The sequence below is a fragment of the Anomalospiza imberbis genome, chromosome 11, assembly GCF_031753505.1.
Source record: "Anomalospiza imberbis isolate Cuckoo-Finch-1a 21T00152 chromosome 11, ASM3175350v1, whole genome shotgun sequence".
NCBI lineage: Eukaryota > Metazoa > Chordata > Aves > Passeriformes > Viduidae > Anomalospiza > Anomalospiza imberbis.
This window is the reverse complement of record NC_089691.1, coordinates 408,740-426,791: the sequence shown is the minus strand read 5'-3', so window position 1 is coordinate 426,791 and position 18,052 is coordinate 408,740. Positions and strand designations below refer to the sequence as shown.

At 47.2% G+C, this 18,052-nt stretch overlaps 1 protein-coding gene across 2 annotated transcripts in view; it reads right to left on the bottom strand.

The window, feature by feature from the left end:
• WNK2 (WNK lysine deficient protein kinase 2) overlaps positions 1–18,052 on the bottom strand; it is an 89,177-nt gene that overhangs the window by 21,394 nt on the left and 49,731 nt on the right. The window contains exons 7-19 of one of the 2 annotated variants that reach the window (XM_068201434.1): positions 17,736–18,024; positions 15,504–15,700; positions 14,788–14,931; positions 12,387–12,578; positions 10,853–11,356; positions 7,531–7,845; positions 4,672–4,721; positions 3,881–4,046; positions 3,684–3,800; positions 3,364–3,531; positions 3,109–3,154; positions 2,816–2,932; positions 1,364–2,391 (exon numbers count right to left, since the gene is read on the bottom strand). In XM_068201434.1, the coding sequence (XP_068057535.1) occupies positions 1,364–2,391; positions 2,816–2,932; positions 3,109–3,154; positions 3,364–3,531; positions 3,684–3,800; positions 3,881–4,046; positions 4,672–4,721; positions 7,531–7,845; positions 10,853–11,356; positions 12,387–12,578; positions 14,788–14,931; positions 15,504–15,700; positions 17,736–18,024 (3,333 nt within the window). The remainder of the gene's footprint in view (positions 1–1,363; positions 2,392–2,815; positions 2,933–3,108; positions 3,155–3,363; positions 3,532–3,683; positions 3,801–3,880; positions 4,047–4,671; positions 4,722–7,530; positions 7,846–10,852; positions 11,357–12,386; positions 12,579–14,787; positions 14,932–15,503; positions 15,701–17,735; positions 18,025–18,052) is intronic. The other variant, XM_068201435.1, reaches the window with a different exon arrangement.

Sequence of the window (18,052 nt, the reverse complement as noted above, 5' to 3'; positions counted from 1 at the left end):
GGAAGAAATAAAGCAGTGGCAGCATCGCAGTTGGAACTGCAGCCCAAGCTACTGAAACCCAGTATATTATACACACACACACACTTGGGGCTTTGTTCTGGTTTGCTTTTTTAGCCAGACTGCACATTCCTCATCTGTACGTCTGTCTTCAGAAGTTCCATGTCTCTTTCCTTACTGGCATAGATTTTAATAGGACAAATTCCAATTACTAGAGAGACATAGCACCTTTCACAGAGAGAGAATTTGGTTTGCTGTAGAAAGTAATTTATCATTAGAAAACAACACGCTCTAAAAAACCACTCCAGTACAGCTGCTTTCCTATACCACACAGCACCTCTCAAGCAGCTGGTAAGAGTCCCTCCAGCTGATGCTACACAGAACAGGCTCAGCCTTGCTAGTGGGGATGGAGTTGTCTCCAGAAATGCTATTTTTGAGTAAGATACAGAATCACAGAATGGTTTGGGTTGAAAAGGACTTCAAAACTCATCCCATTCCCTCCCCTGCCATGTACAGGAGCACTTTCCATTGATCCCAGGTTGCTCCAAGCCCCATCCAACCTGGCCTTGGACACTGCTAGGAATGGGACAGCCACAGCTTCTCTGGGTAACCTGTGCCAGGGGCTGGAATAGATACTGATCTAGCACAATGTGCTGCAAATCTGATGATATCATAAACTTGGAATTTTATCTGAAAAAACCTAAAAAGGGGGGTCAACTGAAACAGAGTAACCACTGTCCCAGACTGCATGCTACCTCTTTCCTTAGAGGTTTCCATGGCAGTCTTGCTCTACCAAGCTCAGGAGAAGACAAAAGAAACTCTTACAGGAAACAGAAACTCCTGCCAATGGAATGTCTGCCTTTGGCTGCAGCATGTGGACAAGGCAAAGGTACTTGAAGTGTTTGCTTTATCCAGGCTGACTTCGAAGGCAGTAATTGCAACCATTCATTTATACTTAAAATTGAAGCAAAATCACCTTCATTAGAACTAGAATGACTATACCATGCATGTGTTTTACATTCTTAAAGTACAAAGAAATTGACACATTTCTGCCTGCTTTAGACAGGACAAAAGAGGAGATGAATTAAAGTATTATACAACTTCTAAACCCAAAAGGAAAGTCTGGCTTTCACTAACTAGCATTTCTGAAAAATGAGTTGGGATGCATCTGACAAGAAAAATTTAAGTGAGCTTTCACACTGGAAAGCAGTCAGCAGGCAAAGGTAACACATCCTGGAACAGAGATAGGGAAGCAAAAGATCTACACCTGTCCTACTGCAGGAGAGTGAGTCCTGAGCTCTGCCCTGGGGCCAGCCCTATAGGCTGGCTTTAAGGGGATGAAGGGCAGAGCCAGTGGGGGACTGACCAGAGGTGGGCAAGGCAAGACCTCCGAGGGCACGAGGGGCACCAGCAGCTCAGCAGCAGCTTTTACCTCCTGGCAGGTGTCCGGGATGCTATAGGCTGGTTCTCTCCCATCCAACGCTGGGGCAGGAGCTTGCTCTTCAGGAAAAGGGGGTAAGATAAATTCACCGTCACCCTGTTCGGGTGGCACAGAGGTGTCCGGCGTCCCTGCTGATGCTGAAGAAGTTGGAACATATTCCTGGTACAGCAAATTGCGAAGCTTCTCATCAAGACTTTTTATTGTGTTGTCCACGAAATCCACCCTGGGGGGGCCCTCACCGTCGGACTCGGTGGTGCCGGTGGGGTTCTGCTGCTGGAGCAGGCCGACCCCTGCCCCAGCCATCCCCGTGCCACCCTGTGCCATCGGCAGCTGCTGGGACGCGGCCAGCGGCACCTGCGTGGGGCTCTGGAGCAGGGACCCCACCAAGCCCAGGCCGTCGGGGCCGGCGGCCGCAGGGAAGGGCTGGATGCCGAAGAGCCCCGCGCCGGGCTGGCCGCCCTCCAGCAGGTGCGGCCCCTGCGGCGCCGGCTGCCGCTCCAGCACCGTGGCGTCCGGAAGCGTGGGCAGCGGCCCCGGAGCTGTCGGCACGGCCGCGGGCGGCCCCACGCTGCAGCAGGCAATCTCCACATCGGGCACGCACGCCGGCTCATCCGCCTGCGGCTGCAGGTGCGGGGCCAGGGCCTCGGGGGGCTCCTCCAGCCCCACGGCTCGGGGGGTTGGGGGTCCAGGCTGGGGGTACTCCGGCTGAGCCCTGCTGGCCATCGCAGGCTCTGCGATGCTCGGGCCAGATGCCAGAGGGGCTGGAGCTGGGAACTCTGGCTGGCTTGCTATGCTGGCAGGAACTGCTGCAACAGGAGCTGGTGCCAAGGATGGGGTGGCTCCAAGGGGGCTGTCACTGACCCCTGTGTGCAGGGGAAGCTGCTGGCCAGCCCTGAGCCCAGGCGTCTCTGTCACTGCGGAGCTCACTGGCTGGTCATCTGACTGCTCCGGGTCTAGAGAGAACACAAGCAAAAGGTCAACCTTGAAAGGAAAGGACATCATTGCCAAGCCACCCGGTCAGCTGCAGGGACAACCCACTAGCAATTCCCACCAGCAAATAGCTGTTACATACATCAAACGAGAATTTTCAGATTATGCAAAAAAATATTTCACTGAAAAGACACTATAGTGATGAGAATTTCAGCTACCCCGTAGCAAAAGGTATAGCTAAAATACTGACACTTTACTGAAACTCAGATAAAGACTCCCAGTTTGGTTCAACACCAGGATCATATGTAAATGCACAGCTTAACAAAATTACTCATTTTCTTCCTCTGACTAAATCAAATGAAATCATCACAGCCAAATGAGGTGAGGACAGAAGAAAGACAACACAGCAGCTCTGGAGAAGACATTTTCTATAAAGTTTAGAGATACCTGGCCCTTCTGTCTGCTGGGCACTGGGAGGCACTGGGGGAGAAAACTCAGGGGCCTCTGTAGTAGGGTTTTCCACCACTGGACATATAATAAACCACCTTTTTCCAGTATGCAAAACTAGGGATGAAAAGAAAACAACAAGTAAACACATGAATTTTCATTGTCTCCAGATCATGATTTTGTCTTAATTTCACAGGATGGTTTGGGTTGGAAGAGACCTTAAAGGCCATCTAGTTCCAACTCCCTGTTATGAGCAGGGACACCTTCCACTAGAAATTCAAAGGCACTCTTACCATTTTGCTGATACACAGGTGTCTTCATTTGAGACTGACGCTTCTCCTGTTAAAGAAACAACAGAAGAAATAGATGGATCAGTGCAAGAGGACCAGCATCCCACTCATATTGTAAGGTTTAACACAGCAAAAGCATTATTTTTCTAGTTAAGAAACATTTTTATTTTTTTTTAAATCAAGATGCAGAAGTAATTTAAGTATCTGGCTGTTAAGAAAAAGGAATCAAACTAGCAATCTGTATTTAGCGTTTCTTACCTCGCTTATTTCCAGCCTATCTGCATCTTGTTGGGGACTTGTTCCCTGGTCAGAACTTCGCTCTCCTTCTGTATCCTCACTGAGCATATCTTCTGCTTTATCAATGATATCCTTCATTTGCTCAATAAAAGTCTCTTTTTCACTTTGCAAGATGAATTCATTCTCCACCTAGAAGGCCAAATCAAAATAAAGGGGAAAACAGACATTTTTTAATTAATGCCTCATTCCACAGCTGCCAGACAGCTCAGGCAACAAGCACACACGAGGAGCTGCCTGAAGCAACTGGGAGCACTGAGAGCCCATGGGCAGCCACATCTCACCATGTAAGTAGCAATTTCCTCAGGCGCGTCACCATCCAAGTCAAACTTGAACGTCACCATTTTATGGTTATGGGTTTCAAGCTGGCACTCCACCATCTTATCCCCTGTGTTACACACCTGCATGCAGAGATCAACAATCCTTATTCCTGGCAAAGCCAAAGGAACCCTAGAGCTACCCTCCACTAGGTTGTACTTGCATTTAGTATGGTCAGTTTGGGTCTGTTGGACTTCTCCTGGCGCGAACGAGCACGTGTGGATTTCTTATGCTTCTTTGAAGACTTTCCTTCTTGCTTTCCACTTCCTGTTGCTCCTTCCAAGCTGTCACTCATCTCTTTACCAGAAGCAACATCTGGACTCATGTAGCTTCACAAGGGAAAGGAAGAACAGCCCCAAAATAAAGGCAGAGTCACACACAATGGAGTCATGCATCACATGTAAGCTATAAGAGAGGCTGCAAAAAAGGGCACATTTTCACTTTTTTTTTGGCCCACACTGAGTCAACTGGAAGATACTCAGTGAGTGAAGGGCACTACTCTACACCAGGCACATACTCTGGCTGCAACACCTACCAAGAAATGATCTATTAATGTTTCTGGCAGTAACACAGCAAAAGTCCCATCACTCTGAATATATCCCTACATCCCCTAATCCCTTCACTTAGGGAGCCCTGACAGTCCTTCTCTGAACTGCACCAGTTCCTACTTTTCTAAGGTGAAGTTTTCTCAGCTCCTGTCTTTCTGCCCTTCCAGCAGAAGGGCAAAGAGATTAGGTTTGCTGTAGAAGGAAGAAAAGAGAAGTTCCATACAGCTGTACATACAAGGCTAGGATGCTGCATCCAAACTAAGGAATTAAAAGAGCTGCAGGTGCCAGAATGGGCACACTACACACAAAACATTGTCAGCTTCTCCCAGTCCTTTTCCTTCTGATCATGTCAGAAAAAACAGCCTCCAAAATGCAAGCATTTCTTACGCCAAAGAGGTGATAATACCTTTCGCAACTCTGGGACAGAGCCTGGAGTTTGTCCTGTATTGCCTGCTCCTAAAATGCAAGAAAAAGTAATTTAAGCAAACACATTATATTAGCAGATGAAAAACACCTTTAGGAAAGGGTTGGCACCAGTAACTCTGAAACCATTCTGTTTAACCAGTTCTTGGAACCTGGAAATAAAATAAATGTCCTATTTTACCCTTTCAACATCACCTCTGTCCAAGGCACCAGCCACTTTTTCAGATACACTAACCTGCCAGTTCCCTTCCTCTGCCCACAGCAGACAAGATGGTGAAAGGAATAAAACAGTTCTCACCACCGTGGCAAAACCTGATTGAGGGACAATTCCACATCAGCACCCACTGTCTTTTATTTTTGAATATATCTGCTAATTTGGTTCATTGCTTTATACAGTTTTCTGAAATATGCTCAGTATTTTCATTGTGTTTGGCTTAGTGGGAAAATTTCTGAGGAACTTACAAACAAAAGATGAAAATTCATCATTTAGGAACACCACCCTCACATAATGTCCTCTACATGAATTTCCCCTAAAAGCTTCCCTCTTCACTAGCTGCAGCTCTGGGACAGACATCATAGCATGATTTTCACATCGGGTAGACTCATTCTCACAGAATTTGCGACAATGCTGCAGGCCCTGCTGTAACAAACTTACCATGTATGCACAAAGACACACACACCCGTACATGTATATAGCTGTGTATATACACTCGCAACAGATACACCCATAAATATATATAATTTTATATATATTTATAAAAACACATCTATAAAAGCCTTCTATAGACACACAGCTTGAAACAAGCCCCTCGACTGCCATCGCTACACTGAGCACTCAAGCAGTGATGAGCTGGTGTTAAAAGCTCAGAGGGGAACTGGTCAGCACCACTGGTTCTCTGCTGCTAACCAGTCAGCCCCACTGGTTCCATGTCACTTAACCAGTCAGCCCCACTGGTTCTCTGCAGCTAACCACTCCAGGCCCACTCATACATAAGCCATGCCAAGCTTAAATGCAGTTTCAATAAAACTGCAACATCAATGAACAGTGAGAACACAGACATAATGTATCGACATTCTGGTAAAGCACTTAACCAAGTGCCTTACAAAACCTCTTTTGCCTGACTGGTTCAGGTTGATTTGGATGCAAGTGCTGCCACATGCCTGAACACAACAGAAGAGATAAAAATGTCATGGCGGAGTAGCAACAAAATGTAGTGTTTTGATTATATAGACAGGTATGAAACTTCTCTTACAGTCAAGGAAACTTTAACAATGTGTCAGAAAACCAGCATGGAGAGGATGTGGATTGGTACTTGCTTGATTTCTTAAAGTGAATGAGAGAAAGGGGTTAACTTAGAGATGGACGTGAGAATGAAATTAGCAAACCAGTGGTTAAATGTTCTGAGGGATACCAGATGTGAAGGACAGACGTGTGCCTCAGTGGCCATCAGTACATCAGTGGACATCAGCAGAACTTGTATCCCCCATATCACAGTGCACAACAGGGAGATTTGTTCATATTTCCAGAATCTCTAATGGAATGGACCCTGCACTGAAGGCACCAGCACTGACCCTGCCATGAGTTGTGCATTCAGAAAAAAGACAGCTGGAGAAGGAATATCTTGAGTGATGGATATGCCTGACTCAGCCTAGCTTTTCTGGGGAGTCTGCAGGTGAAGCACTGCAGACAGGCTCTACCATTCCTGCTACACTTAACCAACAAGATACAGACATTCACCAGGAAACATCCTACATCACAGCAGGCATGTTGATGCAGTAAGAATTAAACTAACATTGATGGATAGGAAAAATGGGGATCTAGAATCCATTTTTAGTGTTAGCACAGCCCTTCTGGAGCATCTTCTGGAGACAGCATTAAGTTGTATCTCCAATGGAATTTCAGGCTGCACTGGGGCCAAGGCATGTGACAAGCCATGGAAACATGGGCGAAACTAAGAGATTAATTTTTAAAAGGCGAAATACATACTTTGGGAGGAAACATAACTCAGAACAGAGACTCAAGAGGAACCACAATGAATGCAGAATCACAGAGGGACATTTCCATCCAGAAGTGGAGAAAAAAAATCCGACTTATTTCCTGAAATCAGGTAGAAATGCCAAAGCTTTTGTTTTGTGGTAACAGGCAGCTGAAGAGAAGGAAATGTTCTGTCAAGACTGAAGATTTAACGATTATGGAAGTGGAAAGAAAAGTCAAAATAGCAGACGAGGAGCTGACAATTCTATATGGAAAACAATAAAAAGCATCCTGCTTCTGTGACCACAGAGAATTGGGAATGCCCATGAGTACCTTAAGAAACAAAAATCCCAGGGCTACAGCAGACATCAGGCAATACAGGAGTATACAATGCCAAATGAAATGGGAATAGGGCTCAAACTGAAGAGTATGAAGGGTTTCCACAATACAAAAGACTCAGATTGTGGAGTAGTTTCTTAAGGCAAATGATGGTTGGTTGAACAAGTGCTTGAGACATTTAAAACAAGACTGGACAAAACATGGGTGAAACTCTACAGAACAACTTCTAACTCACCCACAGTGAGAACTTCTTGATTTCTATCTCTGTGATTGTGCTCAGCTATGGACAAGGAGGTGCTTAGTCCTGCTGCCTCATGAATTCCGTGAGACATTTCCTGAGCTACAACATGAAGGTTCATTTGGAATAGCCAATTATTTGCTGACCCAGAGCTGCTGGCATCAAGGAGCAGCAGCTCGACACACTAAGGGGATAACCTCCCTTGGACAACAAGCCCACTGTTTCCACACAGGAGTAACGAAGAAGATTAAGGCTGAGGCTGGTGAGTTACTTCAGAGGAAAGGCTCTACCTCTTGAGATGTCTCTGTGCCTGCCGCGACAGCCGAGCAGGGAGCTGGGAGCTGCTGGCCCAGTGGCTGGGAAAGATCAGGCTGGAGCTGCAGCAGAGCAGAGGGCTGGAGAGGCAGGCCAGGCTCTATGGGGGCGGGCGGGGCAGCTGTGGCAAGGCTGCCATGGACCTGGGGAACGCCTTCGGGAGCGACGCAGGGCGGCACCAGCTCTGGCTGCAGCTGCAACGGCGGTGACATGACCATGGAGGGTTGCACTGGCAGCACAGGCACCTGGGCTCCAGCTTCCAGAGCAAACTGAGTGTGTCCAGGCACGGGCTGCAACACAATGAGAGCTGTTAGCACACATCTCTGCGCCAAGGGCTCAACACGTACGTGACAAGGAAGCAAAGTCACTGGTGTTCATGAATAAAGGACTCAAACTTTGCAGTTTGAGTCAGTTGGGTTTGGGTGGTCTCAGTAACAACTACAGAGATAAACTTCCTATGAAATAACCAAATAATGCTAAGGATTCTTTCTGTACCATTAGGACAATGTGCATTGCTCAGGTACTAGTTTATTAGTAGGGACAAAGCCAGATTTTGCTAAGAAAGGAAAAAATCACATAACTCCAGAATGGTTTGTGATAGATGGAACCTCAAAGCTCATCTCATTCCATCCCCTGCCATGGGCAGGGACACCTTCCACTATCCCAGGCTGCTCCAAGCCCCATCCAACCTGGCCGTGGACACTTCCAGGGATCCAGGAGCAGCCACAGCTCCTCTGGGCAACCTGTGCCAGGGCCTCCCCGCTCTCACAGCCAGTAATTTTTTCCCCATATTCCATCTGTCCCTGCCCTCTGGCAGTGGGAAGCCATTCCCTGTGTCCTGTCCCTCCATCCCTTGTCCCCAGTCCCTCTGCAGCTCCCCTGGAGCCCCTTTAGGCCCTGGAAGGGCTCTGAGCTCTCCCTGGAGCCTTCTCCTTTCCAGGTGAGCTCTCCCAGCCTGGCTCCAGAGCAGAGGGCCTCCAGCCCTCAGCGCATCTCCATGGCCTCCTCTGGACTTCCTTTTAAGATCTTAGGTGATGAATTCATTCTCCTGAATACTTTGCTCTGCTTTCAACAACCCCACACTGTCCATGCAGAGAAAAACACATTCTACCCATAACCTAACTTAGGATATTTTAAGAAATCTGCCAGATATGTAGAACCAGGACCGGGAACAAACGACACAATTAACCCTTTCACTGAATATACACCTGTGGCAGGCACATACCTGCATTTATTGTATTACTTACAATAATACAACAGTGTCCTACTTCAGTTTAGTGCAGTTTACACACTGAAGTCCCAACTTAACTCTTGATGTGCCAAGCCCCAAGGCCCCAGTCCTACCAACACATCCATGTGGACAGAGGGAGTTCCACTTATCTCAGTGGATTTCTCCAATGCATTAAAATAACTCAAGTGTGCAAGCACTTGGTGGGAACCAGACCCAGGTGACAGGATGGCAGCTGCCTTAGAGACTGGGTTGTTATTCTGCATATGAGTCCTTTTAGGTGGTACATTTAAAATCAGAAGATTCTCCTTTTAGGTACATCATGTATTTTTCCAGGGGGACTGAGCTTGTGGAAAGAGGAAGAGGGAAAGAAAGAAGCATATGGAAGAAAAAAAACTTTTAGTACTAGGTAAAAGTGTGCACTTTTTTTTTTTTTTTGACGTATCATCACATAGAGACTTAAGGCTATTGGAAAATACACTAAAAAAAAAAAAAAGACTCAGATGAGAACTAGGCCACATGATTTCATTGCTGCATGCTCTCAGCAGGCTCTGGGTATGAGCCAAAACTATTATTCCAGGTTTTAATGTAGATAAAAGTAAAGACAGGATGTGCCTCACAACACCTCAGAGTTACATGGGTGCCCAAGGGGGGGTTGTTAGACTGACAAGTGTGGTGTAATGCCACAGAAGGGTAGCTCAATTTTAAATCTTATATAACTAAAATAATTCACAAAATATTTCAGTGTCAAATCACAGAATATTCTGACTTGCAAGGCACCCACAAGGATCATCAAGTGCAGCTCTTAAGTGAATACCCATACAGATGTATCCAGGCAAAACAAAACTCAGAGGTGCTAAACATCAGTTGTGAAAACAGCATGGCATTATATACAGAAATACCTCTCCATTAGAAGTCTTCAAATCAAAACAATTTTTTAAAAATATTCCTCTGCACATTGTAATAGCTGTTTTTTATCCTCAATTCTTCCATATGCAATTCTTCTACACATATTTGATAGCTAATGACTGTGTCAGAATGGTTTGGGAACATCAGCTTTTCAGTTCTGGTATTTGCCATGCTCACTGTGTCCAATGTGCTTAATTTGAATCCCTCTAAAGCCACAGGGAACACTGAGTAACATTCCCAAACTCCATGCTGCTGACATTCTCTACAACAGTAATCCTGTATGAAATACATGGCTGAAGAGAGAAATTTAAAAACTATGTACTGCTCTGAAGATGCCATGACAGGTTGGGATGGGATGTTACAAATTTTAATTAGTGTATTATGGTGAAGGGATGTGGCAGAATACAGATTTTCCAAATGCTTTATTAACAGGTTGAGTGTCCTCTCCTGCTCTGATCAGACTGAGGTATGTCACATTGACATATCACAGAGGTGGCGAGAGAAGTATTTACAGACTCTCAGTCCTGAGGCAGTTTCTGTGTAAATACTGCTTGAGCTCGTTTATGCTTCTTATGTTTCTTTCAAGGGGTAAAGGGTCTGCAGCTAGAATCCATCCCTGCCCTGCAAGTCTGACAGTGCTCTTCCACAGAGCACTCTCTTTTCAGTGCTCTCTTTCCAGAGTCCTTACCAGAGGGCCACTTCCCTTTGCTGTTTTAAATACATTCTGCACCAAAACAACTTCACTGCTTCTGCTAGCTCCCCTGTATTTGCTGTGTGTATCCAGCAGCCCCTGCATCCCACATGGACCAGCTACGGTCACTGGCAAGGCTCAGTACGCCCTCCTGACCTGGGAGAACCACAGCTCGCACTTCCCAAGATCTGAGACCAAAAAGGAAGAGGAAATTCAGAAAGTGCTCTGCTCATTTACTGTCCAAAGCCAGTTGTATTATGCTCTATATCCTTGATAACCCTGTTGTTGGCTGAGGATATCACCTGCTCCCCCACAGCTCACAGCCTCAGCCACCACCTCCAGAACTGAGGGCAAGAAGTCAACAAAACATTTCAAGAACAAGGATTAATGTCGGCGAGGGAGAGAGCCCCAGGAAGGGCAGTGCCCTGGAGCACCCTGCAGTGCACGGCCCTGCGCCTGGCGGATTTACCTGGTGAGCCGGCTCAGGAGGGTGGATCACGCTGGGCTGCAGGGCTGGAGGAGGTGGCTGTGGCTGGGACACGGGCTGGGAGCTCGGCGCGTGGTGGGGCGAGGGCGTGTCGCTGGGCAGCAGCGGCTGGAAGGCGGGCTGGAACACGGGCTGCGGCGGCAGCGGCGGCACCGCGGCATGCGGCGGCACCCCTGGTGGCGCCACCGCCAGCAGCGGGATGGTGGCCGCCGGCATGTTTGGCACGATGGGCTGGCAGGGCAGGACCAGAGAAGCCACGGTGGTGTGAGGCAGGTTGACAGCCTGCATGGGCAGGGCGGGAGAGTTAGGCGCCATGGGCAGCGTGGGGTTCATGGGCAGGCTGGGCAGGATCACAGCTGGAGCAAAGTACTGGGAGGGAGCAGGAATGGGGGGCACGTTTGCAGCAGGGATGTCAGACAGATTTGGAGGAAGGCTGTCAAGTCCTGCCAGAGGAGTAATTGCAGGAATGACAGGAAACTGAGGAATCTGAAAAAAATATAATATTGCATAAATTGCCAGTGCTTTCACTGATGGTATAAAGCAGTTAATTTGCTACACAAGTCCCTAAAAACCACCTGTTCCAGGAGGATAATTATGTCTGTTTGTTAATCACTTCCATTCATTCCCTGAGCTTCGCAAGCAGTAATAAAAACTGACTTATGCTTAAATCATTATTAAAAGCAAAAAAAAAAACAACATTTGAGGGGGAATATTTTATACCTTAGAAGCTTAGGACTACTTCTAACACCAGCTTGAAGCCTTCAAGCAACATCCTAATTAAAAGCTGCTTTCATTTTAACAGAAATTAAAAGGAATTGGGCCAGACCTAATGCAAAACTCTTTCATTCCAAATTAAGTGGGGCAATTTAAACCCTTGTTTTCGAACAAGCTTCAACTCATGCAGCATGGAAGAGCCCAGAAAAAAGAGGTTTTACAAGCAAAACCTCCCAGTGATGGAGCAGACATCGGCAGCATGGCAGCATTTTGCTCTCGCCCTTTGGCACAAGCTGCTTCACGTTATGGTGCCTGTCTCTACCAAACACAGTGACAGTACCATCCACCTTCCCAGGCCAAGGGAAGGGTTTGTCCCTGCTCCAGAGAACAGACCCAGAGCAGCACGACACCGACATGGCTGGCAGGTGTTGGGGGAAGTGGCGAAGTCAGGAGATCAGAAAATAGCAATAAAAACAGGCAACTGCTCATGCCCTCAAGCCTGGGATGAGGAAAAGATTGTGCCAGAGGGGACAGCGCAAAAGACCAAACCAAACCAACCCTAAAACAATTATTGCCATTTTGGAACCGCCATTAACTGGATGGCACTGAGTATGACACAAAGGAGATTTCTGATTCACCAAACAAATAACAAAGAAATATCAAGGAATTAGAAAAGAGCAATAATATTCTTATCGCCTAATTAAACTGGCATGCAGTCAAAATAGCCACACAAAACCTGCAAATCATGTTAATTATTAGCTGGAAATTTCTCCTCAAATGGCTGTGCTCACACTTTCCTTACCTGGGAAGGGGCCACGGGCGGGAGCTGCGGCACGGTGGAGATCTGCAGGGGCTTCAGGGGGGTGCTGCTAGCGGGCACCTGCGAGCCCTGCGCCGGGAACGGCGGCAGCAGGTGGGGGGCTGGCGGCAGCGGGCACACGGGCTGGCTGCTGAGCACCTGCTGCAGGGAGGCTGCCTGCGAGATGGGCTGCTGCTGCAGGGACAAGAAGGAAAACGTTACTGCTTGTGTACTGCCAAAGAACCAGATGGCTGGCCAAGCTCCCCATTTCTCCCTAGCTCACTGTCAGGACAGACCTGGCGCTTGGAGCACAGAATCACAGGCTCATTAAGATTGGAACACACCTATAAGATCACCGAGTCCAACCACTAACCCAGCACTGAAAGGTCTACCATTAAAACATGTCCTCATGAGCCACATCAAGATGTTTTTTAACACTTTAAGGGATGGTGATTCCCCCACTGCCCATGGTAGCCTATTTCAATGCTTAACCACTATTTCAGTGATGAAAATTTTGCTGATATCTGACCTAAACCTTCCCCAGCACAGTTTGAGGTCATTCTCTCTCATCCTGTCCCTGTTCAGGGCCCGGTAGCAGAGCCCAACCCTTCCCTGGCTGCCCCCTCCTGTCTGGGAGTTGTGCAGAATCAGAAGGTCCTCCCTGAGTCCCCTTTTCTCCAGGCATGGAGCCCTTTTCCCAGCTCCATTCCCTGCCTTGGTCATGCTCCAGCCCCTCAGGATGTGCTCCAGCAGGAACAGCTCCCAAGAGAGATGAGCACTCTTAATTCAAACACTGCACCAGAGCCCACGCTTAAAACACATTTAAATGCAAGATACAGCACCTAAAATGACAAGTGCTAACTGTCTTGGAGAGGCTCTTTGTAATGATTCACACTCTTTAAATCCCAGAGATTGTTCCAGTTGGTCCTGTGAAATCCCTACCCACTAACTTCCAAGATACAAATGATACCCAGCTCATCCTGGCAAGCAGAAGTTTGGAGCATAATGGAGCAGGCACAGAAAATACAACACATATTACCTGAGACACAATCAACCACAATAATTGCAGTAAAAGCTAGGTTCCAGATTTTTCTGATGTACTCTAGTGAAAATGTGGTAGCCAAAAAAGCAGCTTTACTTTTCCAGAGAAAATAGTGCTCCCCTGGCCTGCCAGGCTTTAGACAGCAGAACAGAGAAAAAGCTGCATTAAAGCTGGAAATCATCAGTAACAAACCCCCACATTTTATGTGTTATTGGCATGTTCTTCTTCAGTTCCTCTAATTAGTTCTGAAGTACTCTAAAAACCCTTCTGGTTCAAAAGGATAACCCTGAGGCATAGGCTGGCTCAGGGTGACTTACACGGACCACAGGTCTGGTGGCTTCACCAGGCCCTGCAGCACCCAGAACCTTTGCCCCCTCATGTTTTGGGAAAGATGTGGCATCTACCCATTTACAATCCCAAATGCACGGGAACGGCAGCGCAGGGGCTGGCATGGCTCTGGTGATGGGACAGAGCAAACCGGCTGAGGCACCTGAAAACTGTCTGAGGGAGGGAGGGGGCCCACCTGGAATGGGAGGGACCCACTCACTCCATGGAGGAACTCCTGCAGGACCATGCCCCAGCTCCAGGGTGGAAGAGCTGCTTGCCCACAGCGCTGGGCTGGAGTTCATAAAGCTGCCAGCTCCCAGAGCCAGCTCTGCTCTCGCACCCCAGCTGGGTTAATCTGCAGCTCAAACAGCTGCCCACGGTTCACCAAAGGGACAGAGGGCACTGGCACTTGTGGCTCAGCCACCTCCCACTCCAGGGGACATGGCATTAGAGCAGGAAAACTGTGCTCATTAGAGCAGGAAAACTGTGCTGCTTCCTAAAACCTCCCTCTCAAATCCAGCTTGCGTCTTTAAAAATGCTTGTGAGTTGGGTAAGGCACAGGGAAGGGAAAATATCCAGGCAGATTAGGTAACTTTGCCTCATTATAACTTTAGCAGTGTAAATGCACAGACACCCAAATTGGAAAAACAAATAAAAGTTAGGAGATACAACATTGATTCCACATGTCTGATCCACCAGTGCATATTGATACAAGATCAAAACAATTCATTCTGTAGGTAGATGAATTTCTCACCCTAATTTCCGTTCTTCTGCTGTCCTACCCTACCCTCCATAGCATGGACCTTCACCGGACACTGCCGTCTCTGAGGAACATAGGTGCTCTGGGACGTTTTGCAGAGAAACCTGAGATACCTTCCACTGTCCCTGGGTGCTCCAAGCCCTGTCCAACCTGGCCTTGGACACCTCCAGGAATCCAGGGGCAGCCACAGCTTCTCTGGGCACCCTGTGTGAGGCAGAGCAGCAACAGGGAAGGGCTGAAATGGACACAGCTCCATGGCAGAGCCCAGCTCTCACCTGCTGGCCGGCCAGCACGGGTGGCGGCGGCTGCCCCAGCGGGAGCGAGGCCACGGTGCTGGGGACCACGGGGAATGGCATCCCTGGCTCCTGGTAGTGCTGGGGCACCACGGCGGGGGTGGCTGGCATCGCGGGCAGGACAGGCTGTGGAGAGACAGCAGCATGAGGGACGGACACTTCCATGGATAGAGCAACCACAGCTTCTCTGGGAAACATCTTCCAGGGCCTTCCCACCCTCACAGGGAACAATTCCCTCACAATATCCCATCTGTCCCTGCCCTCTGGCAGTGGGAAGCCATTCCCTGTGTCCTGTCCCTCCATCCATTGTCCCCAGTCCCTCTCCAGCTCTCCTGAAGGTGCTTTAGGCCCTGGAAGGGCTCTGTGTTCTCCCTGGAGCCTTCTCTTCTTCAGGTGAGCACCCCCAGCTCTGCCAGCCTGGCTCCAGAGTAGAGGGGCTCCAGCCCTCAGAGCATCTTTGTTGCCTCCTCTGGACACACTCAACAGGTCCATGTCCTTCTTGTACTTTGCTGCAAAGCCACTAATGTAGTTCAGTGCCAACACACTGATAAGGGACTGAGCAGATCACGATGCACAGAGGTGAGTGAGGAATACGTACAGACACCCCTGGAACCCATATCCTCTGGGAACAAGAGCATAAATGCTAATATAAAATATGACCCAGGATACTGAACTATTTGAAAAAGCTTTGGACTTACTGCTGAGGGCTGCTGGTAGTGGCCGAGCTGGGGAAGGCTGTGGGGCACAGGCTGGCCCTCACTCAGGGGGGGACTGTACACCCTCTGGATGGCAGGAGGGACAGTGTCTGGCAGGGACGAGTAGATGACGCTTTGCTGGCTGCTCTGTGAGTCTGAATAAACCGTGGAGCCCTGGCCACTGTCAAACGTGCTGTCAGCTGGAAAAACAGTCATTTTTACTAAAAGTTCAACAGTTCCTCAAGTTCAAATGGAGATTTTAGAGCAAGGTAACCATGGTTTATGTAATTAGCATTTTTACTACTCTAGCCCTTTCTTTATATAAATAAATTATACAACACCATTGTTATTCTCTACAAAAGGCACACACTGCTTTTCTTAAGCCAAAACCCATCCCCATGGATTTCTGCACACACTGATGGTTCAGGCACATTGGGTTGACATTACGAATTGCAGATGCTTATAGATTTTGCAGGATGAAAGGAGAGGAAACCCTGATTGTCATGTTCAGAGCAGATCATGGGGTCTTTTAGAGTTCCATCTTCCAGGAATGAACTGACTTTAACCCTGCTTTTATTAGCAGCACTGAAAATAACAAAATTCTTTATGCTGTATGATTTTAGTTCAGCAAGTCATGCTCTGCTTGACTGTAGTGCGATTAAAGTAAGACACAAACCCCTGTGCAGGTTCCAGTGCTTTGGCACACTCAGCTCCGTGGGAGTTTCTCATTTGCCCAGTTAACCTGTGGTACTGCACAGATACGGGCACTGGGCAAGCACTGGGTCCTTTGGGAACTGGAAATATTGGTACTACTGACTTAAAAAAATCTTTTCACAACTTTAAAAGTGTGTAAAATAAAAGTGCCCAGCTCTGTTTGAGCCTAAGTTACTGCTTTCTTCACTTGAGAAAGGAAGTGAGACAACCAGACTTGCAGCTAGATGTATCCCAAGGACAACGAGATTCTAACAGGGATTTAAAGTTTAAAACTGAAAGAAAACTGCAACACAGTTTCAAAAACCATCTTAAGTTACAGTTAAACTTAAATACTATTTCTTTTCCCAACACCTTCCACTGTCTCTTTTTTCCATATTCTAAATAGAGTCTTACTTATTTGGCTTTTAAATAACAAATTATTTTTTAATAGCACCAGAGATGACATTCCTCTTCAGTACTCCCAAGCTATTCTTCCAACTGTGTTTTTTTTTCTAAAATTAAACTACCCTCTCTATTTATTCAATTCACTTCTGAAGAGCCAACATAGGCCTGCTCTCATGATGGGATTTCTGCTGCATTAACATTCTGTTTTATTACAATTATTGAGGACCTCAAAGGGAAAAAAAAAGGAGAGTCTAATGGTAGAGGGCTAAAGTAAAAGCTGTGAGTCAGTCTCAGGTTTTTATAGAATGTACCTTGCACACATTAAGTTATTAATTTCCACTTTTACATTTAATGTCAAATTATATGCATGAGGGCCACCCTAATTTATAGAGGTCCCATGCTAAGAAAATGTTCAAATAATCGGATAGCAAATTGCCCAATAATACAAAGTTCTGGTTAAAAGTTGAGGAGGAGTAGGAAATAAATTGTGGGGGTTATATTTAGTATAACATTTTGCCAACTCATGTCCAGCACAGCCATGGGAAGCACAAGTCACTTCATTGCAGCACTAGAAACAAAGAGCCATAATTGCAGTGTTCCGCAAAGGAATTAGCATGAAATAAGTGCATGATCCCAAAAAATGAAATGAGCTCATTTTAGCTTCAGATAAAAAGCTTTGTGAATGTGGCAATATTGTGAGTGTTATGCAAATGTAGCTATTTCTCATATCATGTAAAGGGATTTTTCCTGTACAGGTACACATGGATATTTCAGTATTCAAAGCAGACCTCATTGTAGCCCTTTATAAAATACCTGAATTGAAGCAGCAGCTGCCTTGCTAAAGGTAATGCATCTTTTACTTATATATGCTTATGTACAAGCCCAGAACAGTAAAACAAACTCTGCGATAATTGTTTAGTACCAAAATATATAGAGAGTTATATAGAGATATCTATACAATACTGTTTTCTTGAAGCGTCATTGCTTTCAAAATTGTCACGCATCTGTTCCAGATGTTTGTGGGTTTTGAGCTACTGTGCAAAACCACCCACATCAGTTCATGTGAGCTCAGGTCACTGTGGGTTTCCCCCTCAGACATTCATCCCTGTGTGCCCACAAAGCCAACATGGGACTTACAGGCGACAGAGGTGACGCTGGTGGGCAGGTTCTGTTGGAAGGGGTGCTGGTCCGCCTCCGGCTCCTCGGGCTCTGACAGGATGTGGTGGCCCGTGTGGGACAGGTAGGTGACCTGGACCTGCTGTGCCTGCGGCGCCTTCAGCTTGTCCAGGCACTCCGAGTCGCGGCGCTCCTCCAACTGCATCCTGGGCCAGATGCGCTCCCTCCTCCAGAGGATCAGCGCCACTCGGTCACGGATGGACTTGGCCACGATCTTGAGATCGTTCTCGTGGAAAAACCCCGAGTCAATCTGCAGAGAAGCACACACTTAGCAAGGT